At 40.1% G+C, this 17,960-nt stretch overlaps 2 protein-coding genes across 11 annotated transcripts in view; both read right to left on the reverse strand.

Annotated features, from left to right (window-relative positions):
* Positions 1–2,659, reverse strand: part of NTNG1 (netrin G1) — a 319,109-nt gene extending 316,450 nt beyond the window's left edge. For 8 of the 10 annotated variants that reach the window (XM_021090119.2, XM_085023799.1, XM_085023796.1 and 5 more), the window contains exon 1: positions 1,908–2,659. In XM_021090119.2, coding sequence (XP_020945778.1) covers positions 1,908–2,153 — 246 coding nt within the window. In that variant the 5' untranslated portion in view covers positions 2,154–2,659. The remainder of the gene's footprint in view (positions 1–1,907) is intronic. The other 2 variants (XM_085023794.1, XM_085023793.1) reach the window with 1 other exon arrangement.
* On the reverse strand, positions 2,520–10,210 carry LOC146404214 (uncharacterized). Its single transcript, XM_085020982.1, has 3 exons — positions 10,150–10,210; positions 9,295–9,586; positions 2,520–2,659 (listed from the first exon to the last, which is right to left on the reverse strand). The coding sequence occupies exons 1-3, from the start codon at positions 10,208–10,210 to the stop codon at positions 2,629–2,631; spliced, it is 384 nt and encodes a 127-aa protein (XP_084877108.1). The 3' UTR covers positions 2,520–2,628.
* Between the last annotated feature and the right edge of the window lie 7,750 nt (positions 10,211–17,960).

Below are 17,960 nucleotides of genomic sequence, written 5' to 3' on the forward strand. Positions count from 1 at the left end.
AGAGTTGTTCTTAACAATATGAAGAGTTGGCCCGGAACTCATCCTCTGCCAAGGAGTGGATGATTGTACCAGCTGTCACCTTAACAGCAGTTTCACCCCAGATATGCAATGAGATCTTAAATTTAACCTTTTATGAGAAATTACTAAAAGCCTTATATATAAGGCCAATAAATGTCCCAGCTCATTTACAAATTTATTACAGTTTTCCTAATGTGTTTGAATAAACTCCTCTTCTGGAAGCCTCTGGTTTCTAAAAGGCAACTTCTTTGCAAAAGCACACACCTGTTTCCCAGAGAGACGGGTCCTTTCTTTGAAATATTTAGTCTTTCAGGGCACTTTAGTCATAGTGACACCTAATAGCCAAGCTTTTTTTCTCACTCTCCACAAAATCAGGTTTAGACTATAATTCAAACCAGTCCCCAAAGGCACTTCTGAAAAATGGCAAGCCCTTAGCTTTTAGGTGAAAACACTCTTTATTGCTCAAAATTGTTTCCTGTTACAAAACCTTTTCTACAGTGCTAGGTCTAAGATGATCTTATGCTAATTTAACTCACTGGGGACTGTGAACAGATGCTACTTTGATTAATAGTTTCACTATCCTGAAAATGCCAGGCCAGGTTCAAGATAATAAAGTCAGGTAAGAATATTATTAAAATCTGCCATACGATTACATCTGTTGTGTGGAGAAAAATGGGATCACAGTTCCTACATCAAATATAGACCACCCATAATAAGAAATAACAACAAACCGGAGAACCCACTGTCTGAATTCTTTACATTGCTTTACATCATTTTAATCACCAAACTCTTTACTAATATCTTAAATTTACAGCAACACTTTTAAAATTCAACATGTTGCTCCAATGTTACCTTTTTTCATAGCGTCTACCTTTCCGCAAAGAAAAAGACATATCAACTATGAAAACAAGAAATTCTCTAACTTTGCCTATCAAAAAGATAGTACTTGAATTTACATGTGCAATGTCATTACTTTTCAGCAAACATGTTTTCAACATTCTCTATAGAAAACCACAACCCTTGAAAATAAGAAGCTGCATAAGTTGATAAACAAGACTCTTGTGAAAAAGCTTCCATGAGGCTTTAGCCCCTGTCTCCTCCTCTGCTTTTCTCACTGGTGTCCTAACCAAGGATTTCTAAATCACAGCAGTTTCCTAACGAGGAAAACCATGTTATCTACATTCTAGCCTTGAACTATGGAACTGGGACTGGCCTTACGTAGGTGAAAAAACCTTTGTGTTTTGTATTTTTTTTTTTTTTTTTTTAGGGCTGCACTCTTGGCATATGGAGGTTCCCAGGCTAGGGGTCCAGTTGGAGCTACAGCTGCCAGCCTAGGCCTCAGCCACAGCATCTCAGGATCCAAGCCACAACTGTAACCTACACCACAGCTCACAGCAACGCCAGATCCTTAACCCACTAAGCAAGGCCAGGGATCGAACCCACAACCTCACGGTTCCTAGTCGGATTTGTTTCTGCTGAGCCACGGCAGGAATTCCGAAACCTTTCTGTTTTTAAAGTTGGCTTACCACAGGATTTTATCCTTACCACATCATATATGGCCTAGTCATATTCCCAATCCCAAATCTGAAATTTAACCTTTAGTTGGACTTTTTCTTTTATAATTTATATTCAGTGCACTTGTCACAGTGAAACCTTTGGTTTTGCAGGAAAGTGGAAGGTAAGTTCCAATGCATCAATCACGCTGTGCAAACTGTAATTCCAGGTGGTGCAGGCCTCCGCTGAGAAGGAAGCTAGCCTGTTAGCACAAATCTGCCACCTGCAGACTCAGCTCATTGCCTGAGTTGAATCTTTATACTCACCACATTTGTATGCATATACAACACACCCACACTCAATACGAAATATTCTATTCAAAAAGGTTGTCTCACCATTGCACAGAATGTCTCCGGAGGGTCTCCACAGGTAATGTCTGGAGGATCCAGTTTCACTTTCAGATATTTTGTCATGTCTGTGGATTCTGGCTGACAGGCCATGTAATCCCAAACTTTCCCTTCTTCTGTGTAAATCTGAGTCTTACACACATCATAATGTCCCCACACCAAGGGGTAGGGCTGCATCACCGAGGACACTGTAACCCACAGGGCATGAATTGACAGGAATCTTGACAAATACATCTCTAAATTCTTGGCAATCTTTGTGGTAACTAAAGCAGGGCTTACTTATCTGTGGTTTCTATTTTACATGTGCATCTATGTCTCTATGGTGGTAGGTCTGTATATTAAAACAAAAGAGGATGAGACTTCAAAGTAGATTCCAAAACTAAAAGTGGAGGGTTCAGAAATTGTGCGTGTTCAGGTATATTGAGGACTTTGGTGGAAGCCTAGCATACTTGTGCATTAGGCATTAAGAAGGACTTGCAGCGTTTTCGTTGTCCTAGAACATATCTATTAGACTTGGGTCTAGTTTGGTTCTGGTAAAAGATGTCCAGTAGCAGGTAATGATTTAGTAAAGTGATGGCTCTCCTATTGTACATCCAATAACCCTGGTAGATCCTCGATGCTCACAGCTCACAAGGGATGCTCAGACACACTGAGGTATCAGTATCTGAAGCAAAAGGATGAGTGTCTGTAGCCCGGCATCTGCTTCCCATCAATCATTCTTTTCTTCTGGCACCAACACCCTTTTAGAAACAAGAAGAGTAAGAGTTATTGTCCCAGAATCAATGCATTATGAAATGTGTGCTATGTTGACATTTGGGAGGTTTGATGCAATATAAAGCAAATTGGTGTAATATGGATAACCTTTACTCAGCTGATTTGCTAGAATGAGCAAACCACAGAAATCATTCACATTGGGGAGAATTTCGATACAAAGGATTTAACTCTTCCATAACAAAGACAGATGTTGGTGTTTCAGGTGAGTTACAGGTTTTCGCTTCAAAAATTACATTTCCATCTTGACAAAACTGAGAGCAAGCAGCTAGATTTAAACACTTCTCATATACTGCAGTGCTAGACAGTCTTCCAGGAGAACAATGGGGAAAATGAGAGCTTTTATAACAATGACAAAGAAGTGACAACTACTTGTATGCCTTTTGTCTCTTGGCAAAGAGACCCTAAGAATCTCCAGATTCCTTGTACATTTCTTAGCTTTTGTTAACTGGAGTGAAAATCGGCACTGTTGGCACCAGCCTGTCCCTTTGGACTTGCTTATTATATTGGAAGAATTTAGCATCTTTTGTTTAGTTGCATTTAGTGATAAAGATAACTTGGCTCTGAAAAAACTACTCAAAAATAAAGCCAAAGGAGCAAATTTTCCTTTCATAAGAATTTTGTTTTCTTACATCTTTTTATAGCCATTACATCTGCATTTGCAGCTACTTTCTGTAACAGAAGAAGAGAATTTGTCCCAAAGGCGAATATTATACGCTGCTTTAAAACTAAAAGCTCTGTAGTAAAACGCACAATTTAAAATGCACATATAAAAATAGCTGAGGGTGAGTTAACAGGCCATGAAGCAGAATAATATGGCACTAATTCTAAGAGAAAATAAAAATTACTGTTTAAAAGTACTTCTGATTAACTGATAATGCAGCCTACATATCCATGGGTACAAGTTATTGGTGAGTTTAACTGGCAACTTTTCTCTTCAGCAATCATTGTCCATATCTACACAAATGGTAACAGTCGGAATCTAGGTGTAGAAAAGTATATGTGCTTAATTAGCTGGTTCATATTGTCAGTCCCAATAATTAACCTTTTTTTTTAATGTAAAAGAACAAAAAAGCCTACAGACTTAGGAAATACCATTATAGACCCTTCAATTCACACTAAGCAGTTTAAATATGGAAGTTCACTATCCTCAAACAATCTTATAAAAGGAATTCACTATATTTAAATAAAGTACCATCTTAAAATGAACTAAGCCTCAGAGACTATGAAATGCCAACAGATGGTTGAATTGTGTTTCCATAGCAAAGTAATTTATAATAATTGCTTTATGGATGCAAGTGCAATTTTCATTATATTCAATTCATAAAATGTTATCATACTGCTGCAATTTGTGATATTTTTTATTAGGAAAAGTGTTGAATATTTGAGTTCCTATGAAGCAATAATTAGCAGTTTGTCTAAACATGTATAAACTACAGATTTGAATCTGCCTCCTTGTAACATAAAGATTATATTGTGTTCAGTACATTTTGAAATCTTAAACCAAAAAGAAAAAAATCACAGGGAAGCATGTGTTGTGGCTATTATAGCCTTCTGCTTTTTTCAGATTCATTAGTAATTTTAAGTTGATATTTTCAGAAATATCCAACATTTTGACAATTAGCAGTGTGAAAGGGTATTACTATAACACAAAAGTACATATTCTAGATGCACTTTTCAACTGTGTTTACTACTTTATTATAACAAGAACAAACATTTTCATGGGGGGGGGCGATGGGGAGTGGGGATTATAAGTGAAGCAGTGTGAAATCTACTATACCAGAAATTATTAACTTAAATTCTGAGTTTCAAATACAAAGCAATGTATTTATCAAGAACCATACGCTCTTGAAGACCTGAAATGAACTGCTCTGAGTTTGAACTGAGTACAAGTTAATTTTTAATATTATTTTTGAAATATGACCTTCAAGATACATTTGAATCCTCCCTGAGATTGTCACTTTTTAAAAATAATAAATATCATCCCCCTAATCTATTTATTCTTGGCTACTGTCTTCACGCACATTTTGCCTCACGTGAATCACAAAATACAGGATGTCCATATACATGTGTGCTAAAAATTTCAGCACCAAGGAAATTTATGGGAACCTGTTACTATTTCCTGACACAACAGTGATCCCATTGTAACGAATTCTCATTAGAGTACACCAGAATTATAATGATGGTCATTACAGAGAATTATGGACTACACCATTGATCGAATTTAGAAAACTGACAAAGAAAAACGCAGAGGAGTGCAAGACATTTGAATATTAGGCAGTTGCAGGACTGTGCGACAGACATTCTTGACAAGAAGCAGCCAATTATAGCTTAAATTTCTGGCACATAACCAGTTGTGATTAATAGTTTTCCATTACATTACAGACATATTATTAATGTATTAAAAATGTCAAGCTTTGGCAAGCACTAATATGGCATGGCTCAGTTAGTCTGCAGAATTTACATTTAATGAGCTCCCATTGACACAGAAAAAGATATTGACCACAGCATATTACAGATCAGGAGCAGAGGGTCACTAAGCTGTTCTTTAACATAATTATTTGATTTCATTTCAATTTTTATGTTTGTAGCATCACTTAGAATGTATCCTTCACATCAGGATTTCCTTACGTTTCAGCGCCACAAACACTTCAAAGAAAATCCTCTCAATTGAAAACTCATAAGAAATTAAATCTATGAAGTTCCATGGCACACAATGGAAAAGAAGCTTCTGTCAAAACCAGGAATTTTCTATTAAAGTATAATTATGAGGTTTCCAAGAAACTAAAATGATTTAAAAATAGAATTTTTTTACCCTTTAACACTCTATTACCTAATGGCACCACTTCCCATCTGGCTGTGCTTTCAAGCAGGTTAAAATCATCAATAGCTTCTTAAAAGCTAGGTCATCACAGCAAATATCCAGGCAAACCGATTATGAGAAGGACAGTCAATGACAGATCTGGGGGTTTAATATACTAAACTAATCCCTTCTTGCCCATAACTGAACGAATTGCCAAGTAACGTTGGCTTTGAATATGTCTCAGGTGAATTTGTATCACTAAATGTGAGCAGCTTCAGAAGAGCTCTGGGCAGCCCAGTTCTAGTTCTTTACTTTGTGAACCTTGAGAACTCACTGTAATCAAACAGTGCCATCATCTCTACCTGTGCACTAAGGGACTGGGAAGTCTTCTTTGATATAAATACCCATTAATACGCTATGAGTACTCCAATGACCTCTGACTGGTATATAAATCTATGAAACCAACATGAAAATATAAAATTATGTCATACCCTCAATTTGACAGATGTTACTGATCTGGACTAAAATGTGCTATAATATGGTTTTGCATATAAGAAACGTAACTTTTTCCAGGATTCTGTAGTTAATTCCCTTCTATCTTGGGTTAATTTTGCAGAAGGCATTTCACAAATCCTTTCTTTCATCAGAAAAGAAGCCTCCCAAATATTACATGGAAGTAATAATGATCAAAATTATAGACAATTAAATTCCAAAAACAATTGCCAATTTCATCAACTGAGACAAAAATATTGACAGTAAATCCACTAACTCTAGCTGGCTCTCAGTATTTGTTTTATTATATAATCTCACTAGGAGGTGGGGGTGGTGGTAGTAGGCTATTTATTCCATAAATACTCAGCTCTTCAGGGGCACCTGAAATAGACAGCTATTGACTCATTTCTCACAGACATAAAGAATTTTATAAATATGCATGTTTCTGAATGGGAAGGAACAAAAAGAACACTGACTATAATCATATTCCATTGAGTGAAAAATATAAGGAAATAAAGACATATCCAAATTCCATAACCTATCAAAATTAGCAGCTTCCAACACTGTCATAATGAGATTGATTAGATGAGATATTTTATACTGAAAGATCTTTGCATTTACTTATTTGCTGTGAAGAAATAGTTTTTTAGTTATCTTAATGGGACACATTTGCTTCTATACTTTTTTAGCTGTCTTTCAAGATATAAGGAATTTAACAGGTACTGCAACATCATTGGCATATTTTATTCATACTTGATTGGGTATTATGAGCAACTGTCTATCATGAGAACCTTAATAAAACCAAATAGCACACCTTAGTATCTGAAAGCTCTCCGTTTTCACTAAGAGAATAATGATTAGGGAAATTAGATAGCATAGATTTTGTAAGATGTTTGGGGATGGGATAATTCACAAAATTATTTCAGAATCAGTTAAGTCTAGAATAAATAAACAGCCTCATTAATATAGAACAACAAATCTGTCATTGTCATGTAAGGAAGTTCAGAAATCCAAAGTTTCAAATAGACATTTGAGAAAATCTACATCCACCTGAAGTTTTGAAACAAAACTCTGGATTCTTAAGATAAAATTATTTTTAAAAGTATGCTAAATCTCTTACTGACCTATAATTCATACATACACATACATTTTCTGTTAACCTATCACTGATTTTCTGAATTGTATGAAATTTTCTATTTCCAAGTGACTTGGTGTTTCATAACGCTAAAACTCTTTGTCCAAATATTTACAATACTTAGAAAACATATCAACTAAGTATATAACAGTTTAATTTTTTGAACATTATTACTTGATGTTTTTTCAGAATAACAACAGAGGCAAAGACAGGTATGTGCATCACTTACAAATATACAAAAGGATACTGCAAAATACATTAGCCTTCTTTTAAAAAAGCTAACTTGAATCACTTTAACACATACCCGGTGAAAGCTAACAAACCGACAATCTCAACAGGAAAAAATAGCTTTATGTGCATATAAAATCAACTGTTTTCTTACAAAATGTTAAGATTTCCCTTTTAATTTTGCAATAGGAAGTGCCACCAAAATTATAGCCAACTACATGGAATTTTGAATTCCCTCCTGTTGGTCTTCAGTGGTGAAATAGATCTTATCTCATGGCATCCAGAAAAGAAGAAGAAATGTACCTCTTATGCATGTAAGCTGGAACAACATTCTGTGTGAAACACTTGAGGCAATTTTTCTTTGCATTCTGATCCACATGCAAAGATCCAAATTTCATATTAATGAAAAACTGAAAGTTACTTATCTTCCAAAAGAATCTTGGGCAGTTATTGAGCTGACTTTCCTTTGCCAAAGAAAAAAGGGGGAGCAGGCAGGTGTGAGGCGTTCTAAGTGACAGTTCAAAATACTTAATAAAACCGAGGGTTGCTAATACCCAAAGGTTAGAGATGCTCTCAAGGACTGGACAAATCAGAAAAAAACTAGCCCCTACTGCAAAAAAAAAAAAAAAAAGAGAATTTATAGAAAACTTTTTCTAACAAGCTTAGCCATTAAGTACACTAGAATACATTTTGTTAGAACTGTTCTGGGGTTTTTTTCCAATTATAAAAGGAACCTTTTAGTATTTTTCACTCGTAAAATAGGGCCTTCTAAAGCAAATCCATTGCCAGATACACCACATGTTTATGGAATTCTGAATCTTACTCAGAATTTTCCATTCCAAAGATTGACAAACTGTTATGAGTGGCTCCATTACCATTCCTTGGGAAGAAGGGAGGGGGGAATAAAAGCCGGGGATAAAAGCTCTCTGGAAATCTATACCTGATGTGAAGATAGAAACGCAACTTCCGACTTTTCCAAATAAAGTTCTTAAACCCGCCCCCCGCTAGGAATTTTCCTCTCCTACCCAGTAAATTACAACCATCCTAAGTGCATTTCTGGGGGGAGAAAAAGAAAAAAGTCCCCAGTGAGGCTACCAAAATAAACAGCAGAGGGCGCAGTTTCTTTCTTTATCTAAGTTTTCCCTTGTATGAATCACTTAATTGGTTATTTTGGGCCTAATAATATTCAGTATTATTTGTATTGTATATAGATGTCCACAGATCCATACAGGAGTGCAATTCAATGTCCCTAGCCGAATCCATCAACCGATTAATGCAATGCCAATATAGAATCTGAAAAAATATTCCAAAAGCATTCCTACACCAAGTCTTTCCCTTTTTCAATTTTCCCTTCTCCCCAGCTGCACAACATGGGATAGTAAAGCTTTAATCTCGCACCAATAAAGGAGATTAAAAGAAAGGAACTTCAAAAGCTCAGTATGGCCACCAGTTCCACAGAGCCGGTAAGAGGGCAAGTTTTCTCCCTAAGCAAGGACAACTGGCAAATGAAGGGGAAGAAAAAAAGGAAAGAAAGAAAAAAAGAAAAAAAAAGAACCCTCCATTGCGTTGTGGTGGTCGGGGGCGGGGGGGGCGGTGGGAAGCGAGCTGTGTGTCTGTGAGTCCGTCGATGGAAGCACCCACCCCGCGCCCAGGCACTGAGTACAACACACAGACACGTAACCCGCCCAGGGCGCACACCAGGAAGACTTGTGTGTGGGTGTGAGAGTGTGCGGGGAGTGTGCGCGCAGAGCCTCTGCGCGCTGCCTCCTTAAGGCGCTTCACAAAGTTCCTCGCCCACCCCAAGCCTGCCCTCCCGCCTGTGGATTGCGCTGGGGGGTGGGGTGGGGTGGGGGAGTCAGGAGGAAGGGAGGGGGAAAGCCGGGGGGAAGAGGGGCCGAGGCAGGACGTGCGGGTCGCTGCGGGAAAGAGAAGCCGGAGGCACTCACCGTGGGGCCCCGGGCGGGAGCCCAGCCGACGGCGCGGGGCGGCGGCCCAGCCCAGCCTGGTGCGCCTCAGGCGGCGGCCGCAGCAGCGGAGCCCCGGGCGGCGCTGGGCGGGCGGCGGCGGCGGTTACCACCGAGCCTCCTCCGAGGCGCGTGCGGTGCTGGAGAGCTGAGGGTGTGGACTCGGGCACCGCCGCCCCACCGCCGCACCCCCGGAGTCCCGGTTGCGCCTGGCCCGCGGCGGAAGAGGACCCCGCGGACCCGGAGCCCGGCGCCTGCCCGCCACTCCCCACCGCTTAATTACCTTCGCCTCCGGCCCCGGGGGGAGCCTCCTGTGCGTCGCCCCCTCTCGGAGCCTTAGCGGAGAGGGGGAATTCCTTCCCGTTGACGTCCTCTTCCAAAATGCAAAAGATCAGTGACTTTGACAGGTAGATGAGGGGGAGGGAATAGGGGTGGGCGGAGAGGAAGAGAGGATGAGAAAGGTGCCTCTCCCTCCAAAAATATACTGATATTAATAATGAAATTGCAGCCTTCAGGAGGTCTCGCCAGCCCAGTCCTCCGCTTGCCGGCTCTCCTCCGCGCCTCCTCGTGCCACTGCCTCTGCCACTTCTCGCCTTAAACTTTTACTGAGGGATTTTTTTTTTCTATTTCTATTTTTTCCCTCTATCTTTTTTTTTTTTTTTAATTTTTTTAAGCTGCAGGAAGATTTCCTGATTCCCAGGGATCAGAACCAGCGGCCCGGCGGTTCTACCCCGCTCGGCACAGCTTTCATTTTATTTCAGATGAAGACGTGGAGCTTAGTCAGAAGGGACATAAATCAGGACAATTAGCATTGGCGCCAAGAAGATCCTCTAGTACCAGTTTCGCCCGGGCTTCCTTCGCGCATTCCTCCACTCAAGTCAGAAATGTCACTGCACATAGCGTTGATGGCTGCGAGACGCGACGCACCCAAAGTCCATTTGATGAAATATACATGGCCCACGATGCTTCTGGATTGCGGTTCCCGGGCTCCCCGCCCCCGCCCGCGGCGCCCAGCCGGACCCGGCTCCGAGAGGGCAGCGAGCTCTCTGCAAACTTAGGGGCGCGTACGAATTAAAGAGTGAGCGCGAGCGCCAGAGAAGAGAAAGGAAGAAGCAAGCCGGGGGAAGCTTCAGCCCTCGGAGAGGTGGCATGTACGTTTCACTTAAAAGCAGATCTTCTTCTGCAACTGCCAGCAAGTGGAAGGATTGCAAACCTTATACTACCTCGAGACCTGGGCGCTCCGAGCGGTCCTAACTCCATCCCGCTCGCTGTTGCGGCTGCTGCTCTAGCCGCCGCAGCCGCGGCTCCATTACCTCGGGGTACGGAGGCTCTGAGACCACCCTTCACCTCCCCCACCCTTAGCTCGCCCACACAAGCGGTTTCTAGTAACTCTTCACGTACCTTTTACTCATGCCCTCGCCTGTCCCACCCCTCACTCCTCCTCTCGAAAACTGACCCGAAGCACACCCTGGCTCCTATCTGTGATCACTGAAACAGGGTTTTTCAACCAATTCCCTTGCCCAGCCAGCGGCCCCTACAGCGCAATCCCCGAACCTCCTTATTTAGAAGTTAATTCTCCTTTAGAAAGTTACATGCTTTTCAGGCCTCCTCACCTTTCTAAAGAGAAAGACAAATGCCCCCGCCCCAAGCCTTCCCTCCCCATCACTGGGGGCTCAAACTTAGTCTGGATCACTCTTAGCTACAGTCATCCAGAGAAAAATCCAGATTTACTTAAATAGGAAAGACTTTAATTTAAAAAGACTGTTGCAAAAGGGAGAGAGCCCCGATCTTACAAATCTGCAAGTGTCTCAAAATCAAACAGAATCAGAATTAGGTATGGTAAGGGGCATAAGCAGTAAGGGAGACCTGGGCGGATAAGAGGGAGTAAACCCATGCGTGACCAACTGATTTGACATGGTCCACCGATTTGGGGAATAAACTGACAAAAAAGCAGACAGCAGTGTTCTGCACTTTAGTGTTTGCTCAGATTTGGGGCCAAGTTCAGGGTCCCATGTGGAGGAGGAGAAGAGGCCAAATTCAAGTTGGGTAAAGACAAAATGAAGGATAAGAAATGGGTAATTGTTGCACACTTGGTCACCCACTGCCATGTCTCACAGCGGAGGCACAGAGCTTGGAGCAGAGGGTATTTGTTTTAGGGTTTGTTGTTTTTGCTTTTTGTCATGACTGGGGGTGGTGATGGCAGAAGGACACATAGGGGAGAAGCTTGTTCAGCTGAGCCTATAACCAGATCCTCCTTGGCCCTGAGCAGCCAGACAGTCCAGGCACCCCCACCCTAGACCCCCCAACACTTGAGAGGCCAGGATAAACCTTCTCTTCCTGATTCCCTTCAGTCAGGAATCTGTTTGCTTTCCTTCTCCCACCTCTACCCTCAAGCACTGACATTCAGAAAGGAGTTGCCTGCAGGGGTAAACTCTTCAAAGGTATTCTTAGATAGCGGCCATTCCCTGCTCTGCACCCAGTCTCCTGGTGGAAATATCCTGATTATGGGGAGTGCCCCTTATCACCCAACCATCCCTCACAGGCTCCCAGAGCCTAGTCCCTTCTGCAAACCAGTAGGCCCTGAGAGACAACACCCACAGTGGCCTTCTCACTTCTCCTTGGCATCAGGCCTGAACACAGAACAGACAGCTCTCTCATCCTTACCTTTTCCTCCTCCCCTTTTCTCTCAAGCCAGGAAAACTCCTTCCGAGTTCCCATTCTCAGCTTTGTCTAATCTTTTTAGGTCCTTCTGTAGCAAAAAGGAAAGGAAAGAAATCTGTGCAGAGATGAGGAAGTTTCCTTCCAGGACACACCAGGATCTTTGCAATATTGGCTGCCAACCTGGAGAAATGTTCCCTTTCAGCTACCAGTCTCAGAACTAACCTCCTTCCTCCTCTTCCAGTACTAAACCTTTCCTCATTCCCAGGGGCTCTTTGACTAGGAGGCAGCCTTCACTCCCAAAGAAGTCCAGTATGTGACTGGGAACCCTTCCCAGTTAAGCAGCTTCTCCCACTTCAAGAATAATAGAGTCTTCCCAAAGTGAATTTTCCTATCTACCTATGTATCTATCTATCTATGTATCTATGTATCTATCTATCTATCTATCTATCTATCATCTACCTACCTACTCTTATCTTTTCACAGACCTAGTAAATCACCAATTAAATGAGTTAACTCTTAAGCAGGAAATCTGAATTTCTGAGGAGACTTTTCAATATTAAGGCCCCTTCTACTCCAGATTATGATCCCTCCTCTGGTGGGGATGGGTGGAAAGGACTTTTTCTCCCAAAAAAAGCACTTTGGGTGGATCTGATATACTTTCTCAAACTGAGAACATGTAAATTTATCTATTAAACTTTCCTAAACATCTTTGCACATGTGTTTATATAATGCACAGCAATCAGAAATTTACTTTAGTTATTTTCTTGGCATCAGGGCAGATAATTTAGGGCAGTCTTACTTTTTCTATAAAGATATATATATATAGCTATATATATAACTTTCTTTGGAAAAAATGATTTTTCTGTTTTTATTTAAACTTTCAACTCCACTTTTTTTCTCTCTCCTTTTAGAGAAGAATTATTTGATCTTTCAGTTCTTTGGCTTCAGATCTCTGGCTGGTTTCCATGTATTCCTCATTCTTCTTCAACTTAGATTTTCTTCTATTTGTAATTCTGTTAGGTCTCTAACTATTGTTCATTTTTCTAGGTTATTAGCTGCTTAAAAACCTGTTTAGAGACTTGGCAGGGTTATTTAAATACTTGTGACGTCAATATGCCAAACTGGTAGTCGTAGAAGATTTGCAGTATATCTGGTCTAAAAAGATATGTGTCTTATAACTACCATAAAGAACTTGACATAAAGCAGGAATAAGAGAAATGTTCCTTATAGGTGCAAATAATTTTTGCCCATTCCCAGAATTCATTTATAGCCTTCCTGTTAAAAGAACTAATTCCGGAGTTCCCGTCGCGGCGCAGTGGTTGATGAGTCCGGCTGGGAACCATGAGGTTGCGGGTTCGGTCCCTGCCCTTGCTCAGTGGGTTAACGATCCGGCGTTGCCGTGAGCTGTGGTGTAGGTTGCAGACGCGGCTCGGATCCTGCGTTGCTGTGGCTCTGGCGTAGGCCGGTGGCTACAGCTCCAATTCAACCCCTAGCCTGGGAACCTCCATATGCCACGGAAGCGGCCCAAGAAATAGCAACAACAACAACAACAACAAAAAAGACAAAAAAAAAAAAAAAAAGAAAAGACAAAAAGAACTAATTCCCACTATACTAAACCAAGACTTACATGTCTGAAATATCTAAATCAAGGACAAGTCCTATTTGGCCAACTGTATACAATGTGATAGATGCTTTTTTAAACTGCTGCTTGTGTCCCAGTAGAAATATCCTTCCTAGTAGTTGTAAGACCTTTAGCTCTTTCTTGTCTCCACACTGTCTTAAGGGACATGTTTATTTTAGAGCCATTATCAGTGTAGTTTTGACAGGTTTTGAAGTTCCCTACCTAGTAGGAATTTTTTTTCATTTATTTTTATTTTTAGAAGTCATACATTTATAAAACTTAAAAACTTAGTCTTACAAGGCTCATTATAGAAAATAATGCTCCCTTTTCTTAACTCGAGTTTTATTTCATTTACAGTTGTACAATGATTATCACAACCCAATTTCATAGCATTTCCATCCCAAACCTCCAGCCCAGCCCATCCCCCAACCTGTCTCCTTTTGAAATTATAAGTTTTCAAAGTCTGTGAGTCAGTATCTCTTCTGCAAAGAAGTTCATTGTGTCATTTTTTTGGATTTCACATGTAAGTGATAGCATATGACACTGGTGTCTACTGTCTAAGTTCACTTAGTATAATTTCTAGATCCATCTATGTTGCTGCAAATGCCATTATTTCTTTCCTTTTTAATGGCTGAGTAATATTCCATTGTATATATATGTACATCTTCTTTATCCACTCTTCTGTTGATGGACATTTAGGTTGTTTCCATGTCTTTGCTATTGTATATAATGCTGCAATGAACAATGGAGTACATGTATCTTTTTGAGTCATGGTTTTCTCTGGATAGATGCTCAGGAGTGGGATTGCTGGATCAGATGGTAATTCTATTTTTAGTTTTCTAAGGAATCTCCATACTCAGTGGTTGCAGCAATTTACATTCCCACCAACAGTGTACTAGGGTTCCCTTTTCTCAACACCCTTTCCAGCATTTATTGCTTGTAGACTTTGATGACCCCATTCGGGCCGGGGTAAGGTGTTATCTCATAGTAGTTTTAATTTGCATTTCTCTAATAATGAGTGATGTTGAACATCTTTTCATGTGTTCTTTGGCCATCTGTATGTCTTCTTTGTAGAACTGTCTGTTTAGATCCTCTGCCCACTTTTTGATGGGGTTGTTTGTTTTTTGGTTTTGAGCTCCAAGAGGTGTTTACAAATTTTGGAGATTAATCCCTTGTCAGTCGCTTCATTTGCAAATATTTATTCCCATTCTGTGCCCTGTCTTTTCATTTTGTTTTGGGTTTCCTTTGCTGTGCAGAAGCTTTTAAGTTTAATTAAGTCCCATTTTTTTAATTTTTATTTTTATTGTCATTACTCTAGGAGATAGATCTGAGAAGATATTGCTCTGATTTATGTCAGAGAGTGTTCAGACTATGTTTTTCCTAAGAGGAATTTTTAATGCTTAAATATTCTGACATTTAACTTCTCACAAATCCTAAGCATCTGGTCTAGGCTCTATCACTGACTGTATTGGCATTTTCCTGCTGTTGTAGGTATACCAAGTATACTTATCTTGAAATTTTAAATTTACAAGCCCAAATTGTCTAAGGATCACGCATGCCCAACTTATATATATCAACAATCTCATTTAGTTCTTCTGAGGACTGATAGCAGTCAATCTATAACTGCTATCATTTCTTATATTAAACAACAGCAGTTGTTTAATATAAGAAAATAGACATATTGACTGTGTTACTGATTCTAGAACATGAAGAACAGCAGATTGTATTTGTATTGATAGTTAATGACTATGCAGGGAATGTGACCTTTCCCACTCACGTGCTTTCTAATGTATGGCACTGTGGAAAACAGTTTGAAAATAATAAAAATCAGCTCCTTTAGATAAAATGACATGAAAAAAATTAACAAAACATGGGCTTTAGTATTTTCTTCAGGAGAAAGCATACTAACCTAAATGAAGAACTTTTTTAGTCAAATATTTATTTCAGTGTCTTTGCATTCCAACTTTATGACCCATGAATAGTTTTCTTAATTTTGTTTAACCTGTCTCACCCATGAGAAGTCAACAGAAATCATTTCTTCATTTTTATTCTTTTAGAGCATTGTGACACTTGTGTTTTTAATCCAACTATAAAATCTCTCAATCATGACACCCTAAGCCTTTTTTAACCTGTTTTGGATTTTTTGAGACTCAGAACACATAGTCAATATTTGTTTAACAATTTATCTTTTTTATGAGGCCACAAAAGAGGCATCCCAGCAGTGGGATTGTGTATCTGAGCAAACTCAATAAACTTCTATGAACTTTTATTTTCTTGTGCTTAGTTTGTCCAAGATGATTAACTTATTTCTTGAGAAAAAAAAGATCTCACAATTAATCTACTGTATGGCTAGAAAAGTTCAGTTTCAAAGTTAACAGCTATGTCTATTCTCTCAAGCATAAATTCCATGTTTTTGTTTACTCTCTGATAGCAAAATCAGTAGCCTTTTCTTTTTTTTCTTTTTGTTTGTTTTTTGTTATTTAAGGCCACAACTGCAGAATATGGAAGTTCCCAGGCTAGGGGTTGAATCCATAGCCCCAGCAATGCCAGATCCGAGCAGCGTCTGCAACTAAGACTGCAGCTCATGGCAATGCCGATTCCTTAACCCACTGAGTAGGGCCAGGGGTTGAACCAGCACCCTCATGGATACTAATTGGGTTCATTACCACTGAGCCACGAGGAGAATTCCCAGTAGCCTCTTCAAATGGAGAAGGAAAATATATGAAGAAAGACTGAATGGCACCCCTTGCCTAAATTTAGAGATCTTTCCATGAATTCCATCCCAATGGTTCTTCTCTTCAATTCAGTAAATATTAATGGAACTAACACCACCTCCCAGGAACTACAGGAGGTGCTGGAGGCAATACAAAACTCTCAGGTCAGAGTGTATACTATCATGTTGGGAAAAGAAAGTCAGACTGACTGTATGTAATGTGCATCTTTAATATCATACTAGAAATTGCTTAATTAGTAATGGTCAATGTGGAGATTCCTTTTATACCCAAGATGGGGCAAAGATGCACACAATTAAGATGATGGTACAAAGGAGTTCCCATCATGGCTCAACAGTAACAAACCCGACTATTATCCATAAGGAAGTGGGTTCAATCCCTGGCCTCCATCAGTGGATTAAGGATCCTGAGTTGCTATGAGCTGTGGTACAGGTCGCAGACATGGCTCAGATCCTGTGTTGTTAAGATCCTGCATGGCTGTAGCTGTGACTCCAGCTCTGATTTGACCCTTAGCCTGGGAAATTTCATATGCCACAGCTGCAGCCCTAAAAAAAAGACAAAAAAAAAAAAAAAAAAAAAAGATGATGGTACAAGACTTCCAAGATCTCTATCAGGCCACTGGCCTAAACTGTAGTAGTGTCCAGCCTCTGTGGTTTAGCAGCCTCTGCAAGAGGTTCTGGTACTGCCTCATACATGTGGGGGCAGAAAGCAATAAAAGCAAAGCTAAAATTTGGTAAACCACTGAAATTAGAATATCCATAATCAAAGATGATCCAAGTTTAGAAAAATAGCAGACACAGAAGAGAAATCTAAGATGACAGGGTGCCACTGGTTTGAGTTGTATTCTACCCAGATAGTTCTCCCTGCTTTTCTTAACTTCTACTTCTGAGTTTAGTTTGAGATTTACTGTTCTGAAATGATTGCCTTGATTGCTGGTTTTTGCTGGTGGTTTTTTGTTTTTGTTTGTTTGTTTGTTTGTTTCAGCTCTATGGCTTCCTTTAGCTTCTATGCTGAATGGAAGCAGTGGAGATGAGCTGGGTTGGCTTCTAGCAAGTAAGATGGATTTGTGCCAAGTGGCCTTTACTCCCCAGTGGGCTGCCATCTCCTTTGGCAAGAAGGCTCCCTCTCCTACTGAAAAATGACTAATTCTCTTAAATCCTGCCTCAATTTGTAATGGAGAAGAATGAAATCAGAGGCATTCTAAATTTTCCTAACTTCAAAAAGCCAAAAAGAAATTGAATTGTCAGTTTCCAGACTTTGAAATCCCATAGAAAATAACACAACTGTAAGATTCCTATGGTATCAAAGAAATTATTTCTTGTTCCCCTCTCCTTAGTCTCAACCATGACTTTAATATCTCTTATGTGCTAAGGACTATGTTAGAAATAGTAAGATGAATAAGGCAGCCCCTCCCATAGTTTAGAATCTATTAGACAAGACAGACTTGTTAACAACCATTGTAATGCTGCTGTAGGAGCTGAGACTGAAATCCATGAGGAGCAGGTAAACCCCAAGGGAAACAATGTCTGATTCTCCTTGGTGAATCCAGGGAAAAACTGATGAAGTAGTGTATGACCTACATCTCAAAAGATGAGTGGGTGTTCATCCAGCAGACAAAGGAGCAAGGCCTTCTG

The sequence above is a fragment of the Sus scrofa genome, chromosome 4, assembly GCF_054392235.1.
Source record: "Sus scrofa isolate SSC_HxYL_T2T_F1_AM1 chromosome 4, Sscrofa_HxYL_maternal_Yorkshire_Landrace_v2.0, whole genome shotgun sequence".
NCBI classification, from domain to species: Eukaryota; Metazoa; Chordata; class Mammalia; order Artiodactyla; family Suidae; genus Sus; species Sus scrofa.